Source organism: Centruroides sculpturatus, unplaced genomic scaffold (assembly GCF_000671375.1).
Source record: "Centruroides sculpturatus isolate CEXI.00-Female unplaced genomic scaffold, Cexi_2.0 scaffold2168, whole genome shotgun sequence".
NCBI classification, from domain to species: domain Eukaryota; kingdom Metazoa; phylum Arthropoda; class Arachnida; order Scorpiones; family Buthidae; genus Centruroides; species Centruroides sculpturatus.
This window is the reverse complement of record NW_019386540.1, coordinates 51,360-67,169: the sequence shown is the minus strand read 5'-3', so window position 1 is coordinate 67,169 and position 15,810 is coordinate 51,360. Positions and strand designations below refer to the sequence as shown.

The 15,810-nt window shown below is 31.7% G+C and overlaps 1 protein-coding gene and 1 pseudogene across 1 annotated transcript in view; both read left to right on the top strand.

The window, feature by feature from the left end:
- The first annotated feature begins 2,169 nt into the window (after nt 1–2,169).
- LOC111615256 (histone-lysine N-methyltransferase SETDB1-like) overlaps nt 2,170–15,810 on the top strand; it is a 51,724-nt gene continuing 38,083 nt past the window's right edge. Inside the window, exons 1-14 of the mRNA XM_023356670.1 lie at nt 2,170–2,501; nt 3,150–3,256; nt 3,328–3,551; nt 3,766–3,853; nt 4,054–4,127; nt 4,208–4,281; nt 9,351–9,409; nt 9,507–9,627; nt 9,710–9,830; nt 9,897–10,055; nt 11,022–11,202; nt 11,275–11,458; nt 11,524–11,709; nt 11,791–11,909. Coding sequence (XP_023212438.1) covers nt 3,344–3,551; nt 3,766–3,853; nt 4,054–4,127; nt 4,208–4,281; nt 9,351–9,409; nt 9,507–9,627; nt 9,710–9,830; nt 9,897–10,055; nt 11,022–11,202; nt 11,275–11,458; nt 11,524–11,709; nt 11,791–11,909 — 1,574 coding nt within the window. The 5' untranslated portion in view covers nt 2,170–2,501; nt 3,150–3,256; nt 3,328–3,343. The remainder of the gene's footprint in view (nt 2,502–3,149; nt 3,257–3,327; nt 3,552–3,765; nt 3,854–4,053; nt 4,128–4,207; nt 4,282–9,350; nt 9,410–9,506; nt 9,628–9,709; nt 9,831–9,896; nt 10,056–11,021; nt 11,203–11,274; nt 11,459–11,523; nt 11,710–11,790; nt 11,910–15,810) is intronic.
- LOC111615257 lies at nt 4,314–7,103 on the top strand (annotated as a pseudogene).

Here is a 15,810-nt window from a genome sequence, read left to right as displayed (position 1 = left end):
AATATTACTTCAAATCAACTTGATAGGAAATTTATCTTTCTTTGTGAAAGGAAGCACTTCCTTTGAGTCATGGAGAGAAATGATTAGTTAGTTCCTCCTAAAACAATAGTTGAGTATGATGTCTCACTCAACTATCAGCAAAAACTGTCTGACTTCTTCCTCATGTTAGAAGCATGGCATGATGTTCAAGTAATACTATTTGTGGTCCATCGAGTCAGTGCTCTAGTTATGTTTTAGCTGTGTTTTAGTTCTCACTTTCATTTGGCACACTTGCCTAGTGCCCAAGTTTTCAATCAACATATCTCCCAGTTCTCAATCTCTAGATATTATTTAAGTGTTCTCAACTTTACCACCTCAGATGTATGTGAACAGGTAACAATTACAAATTATTGTAAACTCTCAAATAAAGTAATGTTTAGAGGCTAGATATTAGATCCTCTCCATTTATATTGTATAGTGATTTATTTGATTGGTTTCATTTATATTTTAGAATTTGTTATGTATATATTTTATAGTTAGATGTTTAAATAAATATTTTCATTATATTCTAAACTATCATTTATGATTAACTTATTGCCTAATGCCATTGTCAACCTCACATATTCTATTAAATAAACTCTCCTAAATAAATTCTTTGAAGTTATTTCAAACCACTTGGAAAATACTTTAATTTAATTTGCGAGTTAGGATGTGACTAGTTTATCCTAACTGGTGTCAGGACTGACAAGAGGATTTTGACAAATCTTAACATTTTACCATCCTGGTAGTGAGCAGGAAACTGGAATATGACCTTGATTTTACATTTGCTGTCATCAAATAGGTCTGAAACTCCATTTTCACAGATATATAATGAATTAATTTTATTATTAGTAAATTAATTGATTATTCAGCGATATATATATATGATTCAAATAATTTTTACTGTTGTTCTCAATAAATAATTATTAAAGTTCGTTTTATATATTAACTTGCTTTATTATAAAGTATATCTGTTAATTTTAATCATTCTTTTTAATTTAGAATACACTCAATAACTCTGCAAAGAATTTTGTTAAAGATGTAGATATTGTAGGACAGTATGAAATCCAAAAACCTGTGCTTCCGGGAATAGGACCGGTAATAAGAAAAGATCTNTAGGAAAAATAATACTAAGTAATTATGTTAATCTGAATATAATAATATAATCATTATTAATATCTTTTATTAATATTATGCTTAAAATTTTTTATGCTTAATAAAGCATTTCTCATTGGTTTCAAACATTATGCATTTCTTATATAACTCCAGTATCATGTTAACCAGTTCCAGAGGGCACCAAACTTTCTTGCATTTGCCAAATTTTCCAAGTAGCTAGTTAATGTTAAAATGTTCCTGCTCTTATTAAAATGTCATCTAGTTATACTCTGTTATTTAAGAATTCAAAATGTCACATTTTCCATATACACATAATAAACATCTTTCGTCTGTTTTGCACTGAAACTGAAAAAAGTTGGATTACCCTTATGTAGATAAAAAATTATCAAATTTTCTCTTATACCAAATGTTTATATTGCCAATCTTTATGGTAATAAGTGCTTGGTTGCCCATAAGGTACATGTCTAGGACTCTGGGTTTCAAGCCTCAAAATTGGAAAAATAAAGCAATTTTATCATTACAATTATACATTGTAATTTATATTAATAAATAACTCTATAACTATAATTAGACATTATAGTATATGATGATGTAAAATTATATAGAGGAGCACTGTCACTGATGCTAATAATAAGATATTTAAAAATAGTATATCTACAATGATGATCTGATTATCTATAAAGTTTTATATTACTTTTCATCATTCTTTGTTCAAATTAATAAAATTTTAAGAATTCAAATTTCATTTTGTATACATTCTATATATACATGTTTCACCAAAATTAATAAACATTTAAAGGAGCTGTTGTTTTGATATTACAAGTGAAATAATTAATCTTTTTAAATAATAACAGAAATTAATATTTAAAACATTTTTTAATTATTTCTCATCAGTAAATAGACTTTTAAAATTCTTTCTCATTTATTTATTAAATATGTGATAACCTGAAGTTGAGGGAAGATATTTTAAAGAAATTATTAAATTAATATTTTTAAATATTACTTCAAATCAACTTGATAGGAAATTTATCTTTCTTTGTGAAAGGAAGCACTTCCTTTGAGTCATGGAGAGAAATGATTAGTTAGTTCCTCCTAAAACAATAGTTGAGTATGATGTCTCACTCAACTATCAGCAAAAACTGTCTGACTTCTTCCTCATGTTAGAAGCATGGCATGATGTTCAAGTAATACTATTTGTGGTCCATCGAGTCAGTGCTCTAGTTATGTTTTAGCTGTGTTTTAGTTCTCACTTTCATTTGGCACACTTGCCTAGTGCCCAAGTTTTCAATCAACATATCTCCCAGTTCTCAATCTCTAGATATTATTTAAGTGTTCTCAACTTTACCACCTCAGATGTATGTGAACAGGTAACAATTACAAATTATTGTAAACTCTCAAATAAAGTAATGTTTAGAGGCTAGATATTAGATCCTCTCCATTTATATTGTATAGTGATTTATTTGATTGGTTTCATTTATATTTTAGAATTTGTTATGTATATATTTTATAGTTAGATGTTTAAATAAATATTTTCATTATATTCTAAACTATCATTTATGATTAACTTATTGCCTAATGCCATTGTCAACCTCACATATTCTATTAAATAAACTCTCCTAAATAAATTCTTTGAAGTTATTTCAAACCACTTGGAAAATACTTTAATTTAATTTGCGAGTTAGGATGTGACTAGTTTATCCTAACTGGTGTCAGGACTGACAAGAGGATTTTGACAAATCTTAACATTTTACCATCCTGGTAGTGAGCAGGAAACTGGAATATGACCTTGATTTTACATTTGCTGTCATCAAATAGGTCTGAAACTCCATTTTCACAGATATATAATGAATTAATTTTATTATTAGTAAATTAATTGATTATTCAGTGATATATATATATGATTCAAATAATTTTTACTGTTGTTCTCAATAAATAATTATTAAAGTTCGTTTTATATATTAACTTGCTTTATTATAAAGTATATCTGTTAATTTTAATCATTCTTTTTAATTTAGAATACACTCAATAACTCTGCAAAGAATTTTGTTAAAGATGTAGATATTGTAGGACAGTATGAAATCCAAAAACCTGTGCTTCCGGGAATAGGACCGGTAATAAGAAAGTATGTATTAATTATTCAGGACATTTAAAATTTTAGTTTAAAACATTTTGAGATATTTTTCTTTTCTTCAGAGAACTATCAGTTGGCATGAGAGTATATGCTATGAGAGCAAGTTATTTGGGTGTTTGGCAAAGAGCAAGAATTGTTAATATCAAAACAAATATTTTAGGGAAAAAGTATTGCAAGATTAAGTTTGACATGGGAAAAGCAAATTCTAATCGTGCTTATTTACCAAAACATCTAGCATATTTTCAACCTCCTGATGTAATTCTTTCAGTTGGCTCAAGAGTTGTTGGTAAGATACAAACTTTATAATTGAAATGTTTTTATCAGAAATTATTTATCAATAAATATTTATAACATTTTCATAAAAATCAATTCAATCCAAAATCTTTTAATGAATAAACTTTTTGTGATAGTTGAAGTTGTCTTTATAAGCCAGTTTTAAATTTATTTTTAAAAATATTTGTAACTAATATAATAATTATTTTGCTTTTATGTATTTCTAGCACATTATAGAGATGAACATTGGAGTCCTAGATCATCTTTGTATGCAGGTGTTATTGCAGAACCACCTAAACTAATGAATAGATACAGGTACTGTACCTTCTATATGTATGTAAATATTTTCTATATAGTTATATAACAAATTATTTACAATTTTCCAGAGTCATAATATTGTTCTTGTATACTGCTACTAATTACTATGTATAATAAAAATTTCCCAAATGTTTTTGGAAATTGTTCTGTCAAAATTAATAGAAAAAGTTCAGAATTTATAACACTTTTTCATGTAGGTATCTTGTTTTCTTTGATGATGGCTATGCACAGTATGTGAAACATAATGAAGTATATTTAGTCTGTGAATCAAGTAAGTGTATTTGTAATATGTTCTGAAATTTATAATATTAAATATAAATATATAAATAATCAGAATAAATTTCTCATCAGGGAAAGAAGTGTGGGAAGATATACATCCTGATTCCAAAGAATTCATTAAAAGTTATCTTCAACAATATCCTGAAGTAAGTTTAAAATTTTGTGATACTTTTAAATAATTATATAAAATAAATAGCAAAATATTTAATTCTGTAAAAATAAATAACATCTTTATAAATTACATTTTTAATAAAACAATGAAAGTAAATTTGAGTATTAGCTATCTTGTATTTTTCAAAATTGTAGTTTATAAAAAAAGTTTATTAATTAACATACAGATTCATTTTATTTTAGTCTTGAAATAAGGCCCTTGACACCCAATAAATTCGTGCGCAAAAATGATGACGTCGTTCGGCGAACGGGACTAAAGACATTCTCTAAGATTTTACTTGTAGCGAATTTTTGTTCCTTAGAAAAGACTTGACAGTTTCGATTTTCCTAAGAAGAAATGGCTGCAATCATAACAGAGACGTCTAATGTAAATGGCAATAAAAGAAGTAGACCAAATGATATGCCCAACACTGCAGTTGCTGCAGCATTTCAGAGTTTGGGGGAATTGGCACACAGAGAATATCAGGCAGGTGACTATGAGAGTGCTGAGCGTCATTGCACGCAATTATGGAGACAGGATCCAACAAATACTGGAGTGCTTTTATTATTAAGTTCTATACATTTTCAATGTCGTCGATTAGATAAATCTGCACATTTCAGTACATTAGCAATCAAACAGAATCCATTGTTGGCAGAAGCCTATTCAAACTTGGGAAATGTCTATAAGGAACGAGGACAATTACAGGAGGCTTTGGAGAATTATCACCATGCTGTGCGGCTCAAGGCAGATTTTATTGATGGTTATATCAATTTGGCAGCTGCTCTTGTTGCTGCAGGTGATATGGAACAAGCTGTACAAGCTTATGTATCAGCACTACAATATAATCCAGATTTATATTGCGTTCGCAGTGATTTAGGTAATCTCTTGAAAGCTTTAGGTCGTCTTGATGAAGCAAATGCACGCTACTTGAAGGCAATTGAAACCTGTCCTACCTTTGCTGTTGCCTGGAGCAATCTTGGATGTGTTTTTAATTTAATGCTCAGGGAGAAATATGGTTAGCCATACATCATTTTGAAAAGGCTGTTGCTTTAGATCCTAATTTTTTGGATGCCTATATAAACTTAGGAAATGTCTTAAAAGAAGCTAGAGTATTTCACAGAGCTGTTGCTGCTTACTTAAGAGCATTAAATTTAAGTCCCAATAATGCTGTGGTTCATGGAAATCTTGCTTGTGTATATTATGAACAAGGATTGATTGATTTAGCCATAGACACCTACAGAAGAGCTATTGAATTGCAACATAATTTTCCTGATGCTTATTGTAATCTTGCAAATGCTCTTAAAGAAAAAGGCCTAGTGGTAAAAGCAGAGGAATGCTACAATACTGCACTGCGTCTTTGTCCAACACATGCAGATTCTTTAAATGGTCTAGCTATTGATAATATCAAGAGAGAGCAAGGTTTTATAGAAGAAGCTACTCGTTTATACTTAAGAGCTTTAGATGTATTTCCAGAGTTTGCAGCTGCACATTCAAATTTGGCAAGTGTTCTACAGCAACAAGGAAAACTTAATGATGCTCTTATGCATTATAAAGAAGCGATTAGGATTTACCAACATTTGCTGATGCTTATTCTAATATGGGGAATACATTAAAGGAAATGGGAGATATACAGGGTGCTCTACAATGTTATACTCGAGCTATACAAATTAATCCTGCATTTGCTGATGCACACAGCAATCTAGCCTCTATTCATAAAGATTCTGGAAACATTCCTGAAGCTGTTCAGTCATATCGCACAGCTCTGAAATTGAAACCGGACTTTCCTGATGCCTATTGTAATTTAGCCCATTGCCTCCAGATTGTTTGTGATTGGACCGATTATGAGTTAAGAATGAAGAAATTGGTAGCAATTGTTGCTGATCAATTGGATAAAAATAGGTTACCATCTGTTCATCCTCACCATAGCATGTTATATCCATTGTCACATGATTTTCGCAAAGCTATTGCTGCTCGTCATGCAAATTTGTGCTTAGAAAAGATTCAGGTATTACATAAACCACCTTATTAACATCCTAAAGACCTAGCTACTAGTAATGGTTGGCTTAGAATAGGCTATGTTAGTTCAGTTTTTGGTAATCATCCAACTTCTCATTTAATGCAAAGTGTCCCTGGAATGCATAATAGAGATAAAGTAAAAATTTTCTGCTATGCATTAAGTCCTGATGATGGAACTACATTCCGTTCAAAAATTGCCAATGAAACAGAGCATTTTGTTGATTTGTCTCAGGTTCCTTGCAATGGAAAAGCAGCAGATCATATATATTTAGATGGAATTCATATCTTGGTAAACATGAATGGCTATATTAAAGGAGCTTGTAATGAAATCTTCGCTCTTAGACCTGCCCCAATACAAGTTATGTGGTTGGGATATCCTGGTACAAGTTGTGCTCCATTCATGCACTATATTATTACAGATAAAGTGACTTCTCCATTGAATTTGGCAAACCAATATTCTGAAAAACTTTCGTACATGCCAGACACCTTTTTTGTTGGAGATCATAAGCAAATGTTTCCTCACTTAATTGAACGGGCCATCATTGACGCTTACACATTTAAGAACAGTTTAAGTAAACATTTAGTAAACAGTAAGTTAAGTAAACATTAAGTAAACAGTAAGTTACACATTTAAGAAGACAGTTTAAGTAAAAAGCATGAAGTGCCAGATAATGTCAGTATTGTTAACGCTACTGATTTATCTCCAATAATTGAGAAAGCAGAAGTTAAGAAAATCCGAGAAGTGGCTGTAGTACCTACTGTTATATCAGAGAAGGCAGAACCTGGATTGGAAAAAGTGGAAGTGGTCAAAACTGTGATTGAATTGACAACCACTACACCTGTACATAATATGATAAGTACAGGACAAGTACAGACTTCGGTTAATGGCATTGTAGTACAGAATGGTCTTGCAACTAATCAGATTAACAATAAAGCTACAACTGGTGAGGAAGCTCCAAAAAAAAGTATATATAGTCTTGAAATAATTACTATTAATTAATTAATATCTTACAGTTATGTATAAATGTGAGTGAAAATATATAAAATACAGTAAAATTTATTAAAATATATTAATTATAAGACATCATTGATGTTAAATTCCATCAGTGGTTGAGCTACATGTGGTTCTCTAACATCAATGGCAAGGCATATGCAATACATCTGATCCTTCAGCGATCTTGAGAGAGAAGTTTAGATCACATTACTATCCTTTTCAAAAAATGATAAAAATAATTTGTTTGAATAGGCAAAAGAATCACATCAAACTAATAACACCTTAACCTAATTAATAACACTAAGATATAGTATTGTCATAACACCATTAACATCACAATGTAACAATCATTGCCATTTTCAAAGGTTGCTCTTGACTATCTCTAATGTATATATTAATGAATTAGTTCTTAAAAATTGTGAAGTGATGATAAAAAAAAGAATAAAGATTTTTTAGGTTTTATGCTATATCCTATACAAATATCCAAAGAATGAATATATATATATATGTTACTGTGAAAGACCGAAATTAGAGAATGTCGACACATACAAAATACGTCGGTGAAAGACCAAATATTTGGTTATGTTAGCGAGGTTGAGGCTGAAGTTTTAAACACGAATATGTGTATGTCGGATGTTCAGCGCTGCTTTCCTGTAAGCCTAGAAGTATGAAATGGCGTTTGGATAGTCAGAGGAGTCATGCTCTACATTTCAAACACTATTGTCAAACTTCTAGGCTTACAGGAAAGCGGCGTTGAAAGTCCAATGTACACATATTCACGTTTAAAACTTTGGCCTCAACCTCGCTGTTATTATACGTTTGAACAATCACCAGTGTATGTCAACATGTACAGATAAGCTTTCGTGGAGGTTGATGTCGACAGAGAGGCGACAGTCTGTCGCCAAATACTTTGTGGGTAACCGGAGGTAGAACACGGTCGTACCTCTTTTTCCAGCAGTGGTTTGGTGGAAACTGCCCACTTTGTCACTGGATGGTGTTTTTGTTCTTTTGATCCCGTGAGGTGGGGATCGGTTTGTCAGATCAAGTAGCAGAGGATGAGAGGGGTTCTCGGTAAGGTGTCGGCGATATATGAATAAAAGATATCATTAACTGATCAGCTCGTAATCACATAATAACGTAATCAGTTCGTAATTTGTAAAGTTACTTTCTGTAGATGAGATTTCTTCTCAAGAAATATTGCTGAGAGAAGCAGCTGCAGCTAATTCGAAAAGTGGAGGGCAAGGCTATACGCGCTGTCGTTGCAAAAAGAAGTGTTGCACGAATAAATGCAGTTTTAAAAGCAAAGAACTCTTGTGCAATTCAAAGTGTCACAGCAGTTTAGTTGTTGCAATAAATAAGATTGTATAACATTAATCTCATAATTTATGTGTAAGTTTATTATTGTATTGTTTTCTTTTCTGATTAAGAATATACTGTTCGTTTTAGGTTCAACAGTTTATTTACATGTGCTGTTACTTAAGCTTTCTCCTATTTTGACATAAAAAGTTGCATTTTTGTCTTAACGTAATAAAAATATTTTTATTCAACATTCACCATCAGTGCATGCTGAATGTCGACATTTGCTGGTGTAAGTGAAAAATAATGATATTTAGCAAATATTTCGTGCGTACACAAAACGACTGTGTGAATGCTGACATTCACCGGAGAGTGTTGATATTCGCCAGATATCGGTCATCCACAGTAACATATATATATTCATTTTTAATAGCGCTGGAAATTAAATATGACATTGAACAGTATTCTTTTCATATCTACAGGAAAAGAATCCTATTCAATGTGTGTCCATAAGTCATTAATGTTTTAATAGAATACCAGCCATTAATTTATTCTACTGTTTAAAATGATGTATACAAAGAAATTTTTCATAATCTTTGTAATTATTATATTTTAGTAATATTAAAGGATAAATAAGCTTATGTTTGTTTTTCTTCATTAGTTTGGTTTTATTAAAGATGGTATATGATAATAGGATATTTTGTTATTAAAAAAATAAAAAATTTTGAATTTTCTACTTACTTTCTCTTTTCAAATAGCGTCCAATGGTAAAATTACAGCCTGGTCAAATAGTGAGGACTGAATGGAATGGACAATGGTAAGTATAACTGATAGTTTTGTTAAATTATTGATTTAATAGAGACATTTATAAAAATATGTTTAAAAAATGTTTTTTTTTTATTTTATTTTATTAGGTGGATAGCTAGAGTGTTAGAAGTGGATGCAAGTCTAGTCAAAATGGTTTTCCATGCCGATCACAGAACAGAATGGATTTATAGAGGATCAACGCGTCTTGCTCCATTATATGATGAATTAGTAATAGAATGTTTATATTAAATTTAGTTTTTCATTTATTTTAAAAATATAAATTTAATATTACATTTACTCAAATTTGTAGGCTGCTGCTCAAGCAAATCGTTTGAGTGGTAAAAATCGAAGGCATAATGTAGTGACCAAAAAAAAACATCAACCATATGTGGAATATACTAGAGGAACAGAAGAACCAACATCTCATCAAAGTAAGGATAATTTATAATTTAAAAAAAAAATTATTGATTTCAAACTTCTAAAATATTTTGTTTCAGTAACAAATATCGAATCAACAGATACAAATAATAAATTAATTCAAGCATACTCCAGACCTCAGGTAGCTAGAAAGCATACATCTGCACTTCCAGAATTAGGATCTCGTAATGTGGCAAAAAAATCGACTACTCAACTACCTCAGGAGATCTCATTCAATGGTGTGTAAATAACTTTTGAGATAGGTATATTAAGAACTGAAATTAAAATATTTTGATCAAGATCATCAAAATGCTTTCCAGTTTAATTCTTACAATAATTAAGAAACATTTTTAAAAACATTTTGCTGTTAATATATTTTTAACATTAATTTTTTTTTTTAAATTGCAATTTTTGAATTATATATTAAGTTAACCTTTTCAATATCACTTTCTTAAGTTAAACAATTCTGTTAAATGGTAAGTCTATTCTCTTAAACAGTAAAGTTACAATAAGCAATAATAATAGATCACTTCAGAAAACTATAAAATTAATACTGTATATGATAGTATGGTCTTTTTTATGCAAGGATTGCATGTCAGCAGATATTGTGTAAAATAAAATTTTTCATAAATTTGTACTTAACCCTAAGTAGTCCCACATGATTTGCCTACACACTTATGCAACCATTTTATTAATAGGAAATACTTTTTTTCCTATTAATTAAATGGTTTTTACCATTTAATTAATAGGAAATTAATTACTATTAATTAAATACAAAGATTTGTTTGGGGTTGGTAGATAAAATTATCAGCTTAGATAAATCAACTGATACATAGGAGGTTTGTAGGAACCAGGCTTTATGGGATGGACATAATAATAATAATTATTTATATTATCTAATTAAAAGTTGAAAGGAATATTTGAATATATATTTTATGAAAATATAAAATGACAATGACCAAGCATAAAGAGATTTTCCAAGTTAATGACATGTTAGAAATATTGGCAGCATCAAAAATTTTTTTATACATTTTATTTTTTTAAAATGACTTTTCTGCATGAGATTACTATAAATAGCTTTTGTATTGTATATAAAAATATATTGTAAATAGAGTTTATTTCAAGCCCATATTTATAATTAACATAATTGTTTAAAAATTATTCGAAACAGTATTTTATGTAATTTTATTTGGAAAATTTTTCAGCTATGTCAACATTGACCATCACCTCACAATCTGGCCAAAGAGAAACTTGTAAGATACAGCGTCAGAAGATTATTTATGTTCCCCATACGTGTTGTCCAGAATGCCTTAAAGAAGAAAATTTAGAAAAATTACATAAAAGTGAAAATCCATTATGGATTCCGATTCTTACAGGATGGGAAAGGTAACTAAACTCTGCCAATTTAAATTTTGTTACTTATTTACAGAATAAATTAAAATATGAAAATTTATACAGACAAATTGCAAAACATCGTGCCGGAAATAGACGAATAGTATTTTATCAAGGCCCTTGTGGAAGGCGATTAAGAAATATAGTTGAAGTTCATCGCTACTTGATGGAAACAAAATCAAAATTAATGGTTGATTTGTTTTGTTTCGATAGTTATGTGAATACATCTGCAGAATTTGTTCCTTCAGTTGTAAGTATTTGTTAATTTTACTTGTATATGAAATTTATTATTATAAAACTAATTTTATTTTACAGATAAACTGTCAAATCAAAGATATTACTCAGGGGAAGGAACCAATTCCTGTTCCATGCATCAATAGTATAAATAGAGAATATCCACCATATGTAGAATATTCTAGTACAAGATTTCCAGCTAAAGGTGTAAATTTGAATTTGGATGAAGAATTCCTTTGTGGATGTGATTGTGATGATAACTGTCAAGTAAAGTTGCTTATATAATACTTTACTATAAATTTTAGGGGATTTCTTTAATATTTATGTAGTTATGATAATATTGATTAGGATCGAAATAAATGCCAATGCCAACAGTTGACTGTTGCAGCCACAGAAGCACTGCCTACAGGAAGATTACCAAATGCTGGTTATTATTACAAAAGATTGCATGAGCCTTTGATAACTGGGTAATTATCTTTCATACTGTTTAATTTTACTGTATGAAGTTTTAATGGTTGAATTTTTATACATCAAAGTATGGGTATTCCTTATACAACATGGCATTCCTACAACAATGTTTGAGAATTGGGGATATCCCCATACAACACAGTTTTGCTCTAACACTGTTGAAGAACATACCTGGACAAAATGTCACAATTTATAAGTACAAATCCCATTATTCAATATTTTTTATTCAAGCAAACATATGTATTGTCTCATATTTGCCTACAGATTTTAGAATATTGAAATTTTCAATGTTTTGTATCATTCACCCATTTTTTTAATGGGAAATATAGTTTTTTTTTTGTCCTAGCTTCCTATTCTAGCTTTCCTAAAAACTGGTATCACCGTCATTGATATTAGTGCTCTAAATAAACCTGAAAGACTATCACTGTGCTTTATTTTAAAGATTAAATGAAAAATTACCACATTAAATTTTTAAAGATGAGAAAATGTAAGCAAATAAAAATATCAAATTTTATGAAAAAAACTGTTGGTGAGAGTATCATGACACTCTCCCAAGGACATTCCAGATGATGTCTAGACCTTTGTTTATGTAACTAGATTCTTGTACCTTCTGCCTTGCCTCCCTTCGTTTTGGTATGTGTAGTATATACAGCTTAGATTAAACTCTGTGTTCAAACCAAGCAGTTTGCTTTTTACTTTACTCTGCTGCCACATCCTGCATTTATTACAACAGGTTATGGGCCCAGGAGGAGCCTTCTGGAGGGGAATAAAAGAAAATTCCCAAAGAAGAAGTGTAATTAACAAAACTGCAGCACATAGTGATTTTTTTTTTTGGACTATTTCTCACACTCCACAAATCCGATCACTACGAAACTCAAAGAACCAACAGAGAGCAAAGGTATGAATCCTTTCTTATAAAATTCCATGAAGATAGTTACAATCATGTATCGAGAAGTCAACTTCTGATTAAGCTAGCAAACAAAAATGTGGCAATGGATTTAAACAGAACTCATTTTTTGTGGGAAATTACTAGTGACAATATAATGATTTTCCAGTTGCTTACAATAATATTTAATAATGACAACTACGATCAAAATCAAACCTCTAAAGAAAGATAACTACGACACGTGGAAAATCCAAGCAAAAGCTATTTTAGTTAAAAATGGACCCATTGATGATTAGGAAAAAGCAGCCACATGGGACGAAGATGATTCCAAGGCCCAGGCTGACTTAATTCTCACAATCAGTTCCAGTGAACTAAAACAAGTCAAAGGATGCAAGACTGCTTTGGAGATTTGGAACAAATTGGAATTGATTTACCAATCTGAAGGTCCTGCATGCAAGGCCACACTTCTCAAACAGCTCATACTACATAAGATGGATGAGCCTGATGATACCAGAGACCACCTCAACAGATTTTTTGATGCTGTCGATAAGCTTCACGATTTAAATGTTAACATCAACGACGATCTTCTCACTATAATGTTATTATATAGCCTTCCGTCATCCTATGAAAACTTTCGTTGTGCATTGAATCACACGACAATCTGCCAAATCCAGATGGCCTTAAAGTGAAAATCCTTGAAGAACACTCATCTCGAAAAGTCAAAAAGATCAATGCAGTACCCAATGCCATGCATGCTGAAAAGAAGAAATACTTCAAAAACAAAGATGGTCGTTGGAATCCAAAAGGCATAACTCCATTCAAATTCAAGAAAACAAATCCAAGTGAATCAAAATGTGAATACTGCGGTTGTTGAAATCACAAGTCTTCTAACTGCCGCTACAAACCCAAAAGTAGTGAGCGTGCTGGTAAAGCCATTGAAGAATGCTTCCATGGCATAAAAATTGATTCAAGCTTTCAAGTTGAAAACACAAACAAATTTACCCCTCTAGCAAAAAATGTAAAAGTTAACTTACAAAACCAATCAGGATCAACCAAAAGGGATAAATGGTGTCTCGATAGTGGCGCATCTTTCCACATGTGTGCTAATAGGAATGATTTTACCGAAATCAAGCCCGACAGATGAACCTTGAACCTAGCCAGCAAAGAAAACACTGCAAAGATCGAAGTAATTGGCTTAGTGCAACTAGCGCTTGATGATGAATCAGCAGTATGAGTACTTAACTTATCTGACACTCTCCTGGTTCCTGACCTTCGAACAAATCTCATGTCTGTAAGTAAGATTTGTAATAAAGGCTATGAAGTTTCATTCCGCAAACAGGTTGCATTTATCATGGATCAAAACAACAATGTTGTTGCTACTGCTGATTGAGTGAACAAACTCTACCATATTCATAAATGGAATTCAGTTGCTGCCATTGCTCAATCTAAGTCCATCCTAATGGATTGGCATGAATGCCTAGGTCATCTTAATCAAAAGAGCCTAAGGAGGATATTGTTAGCCTTGGGATTCAAATCCCATCTGGTGATTGCTTATCCCCATGTGAAACATGCCTCAGAGCAAAAATGGTGAAAAATCCATTTCCCTTAGCAAACAACTAATGAACTTCCAAAACACTTGAAATCATACACACTGATATCTGCGGTCCGACTCGAATTCAATCTATGTCAAGCACTAGATATTTTGCTGTCTTCATAGATGACCGATCTCGATAGTGTGAAGTACATTTTCTTTGCAACAAAAGTGATATACTGAACATCTTTAAAAAAGTAAAGAACCTTCTAGAGACACAGTTCAGCATGAAAATCAAATGTCTTTAATCTGACAATGGAACCGAATATTGCAACAAAGAATTTGACGAATATTTGAAAGAATGGGGATAAAGCGACGTTTAACTGTCCCCCATACTCCACAATAAAATGGAGTGGCTGAAAGAAAGAATCAAACATTAATCGAGATGGCATGATGTATGCTAATTCAGTCAGGACTCAAGGCCTCCTTTTGGACTGAAGCCATCTACACTGCAAATTTTATCCTGAATCGCTGTCCTTCTAGAGCTTTAAACAATAATACACCTACAAAGCTGTGAATGGCAGGGATTGCAAAATTTCTCACTTTCGAACCTTTGGTAGTTTGTACTCAATAAGGACCCAACTATCGGTAAATTTGATCCTTGCTGTGAAAAAGGCATATTCATTGGATATTCTGGATAATCCAAAGCCTATCGAATTTGGATGCCAACTCAGAAAATGGTGGTTGCGACTTGAGATGTCAAATTCCTTGAGCTGAAGACCTCGAATGACGACTTTGAGGAATTCATCTCAGGAGATTTTCATCACAAGAAAATGAAGCTCATTGCCACGAAGTAATCACTGAGTTAACTAAACCTCCATCCCTAACCGTTGAACAAGGGGAAGAGAACATCTGTCACACTATCCAACAAGATGACGATGGAAATAAAATCTCCAGGGATAACAAATTAAGGAGGGTTCCAAGTCACCCATGCCTAATCAAAACTGGCTTAAAAGGTAGATCTTGCAAATGTTTTAACATAATGATGACCAATTCGATTTTGCAACACCAAACCAAAGTTCCACATTTACAGAATCAGGAACTAAACTGAGAAAACGTCCAACAAGGGAATGATAAAAGTGGATTTGCTGCTGTCATCCAGGAAATGGCATTCAACACAAAAATCTCCATTGAGGATGCCCTCTCAAGCTCATTTGCTCAACAATGTAGAGAGACAATCAGAAGCGAGTTCATCTCCATCATCGAAAACGACACATGGCACATCACCACCTGTCCTCTTGACAGAGACATTGTAGGTTGCCGTATCGTCCTTTGCAACAAATACAATGCAGATAGACTCTTAAAAGACGAAAGGCGAGATTAGTAGCAAAAGGTTACACTCAATGCCCTGGAATCAATTTTCATGAAACCTTTGCACCAGTTGCAAGGATCAACTCCATTTAAACTGTACTGGCCATTGTTG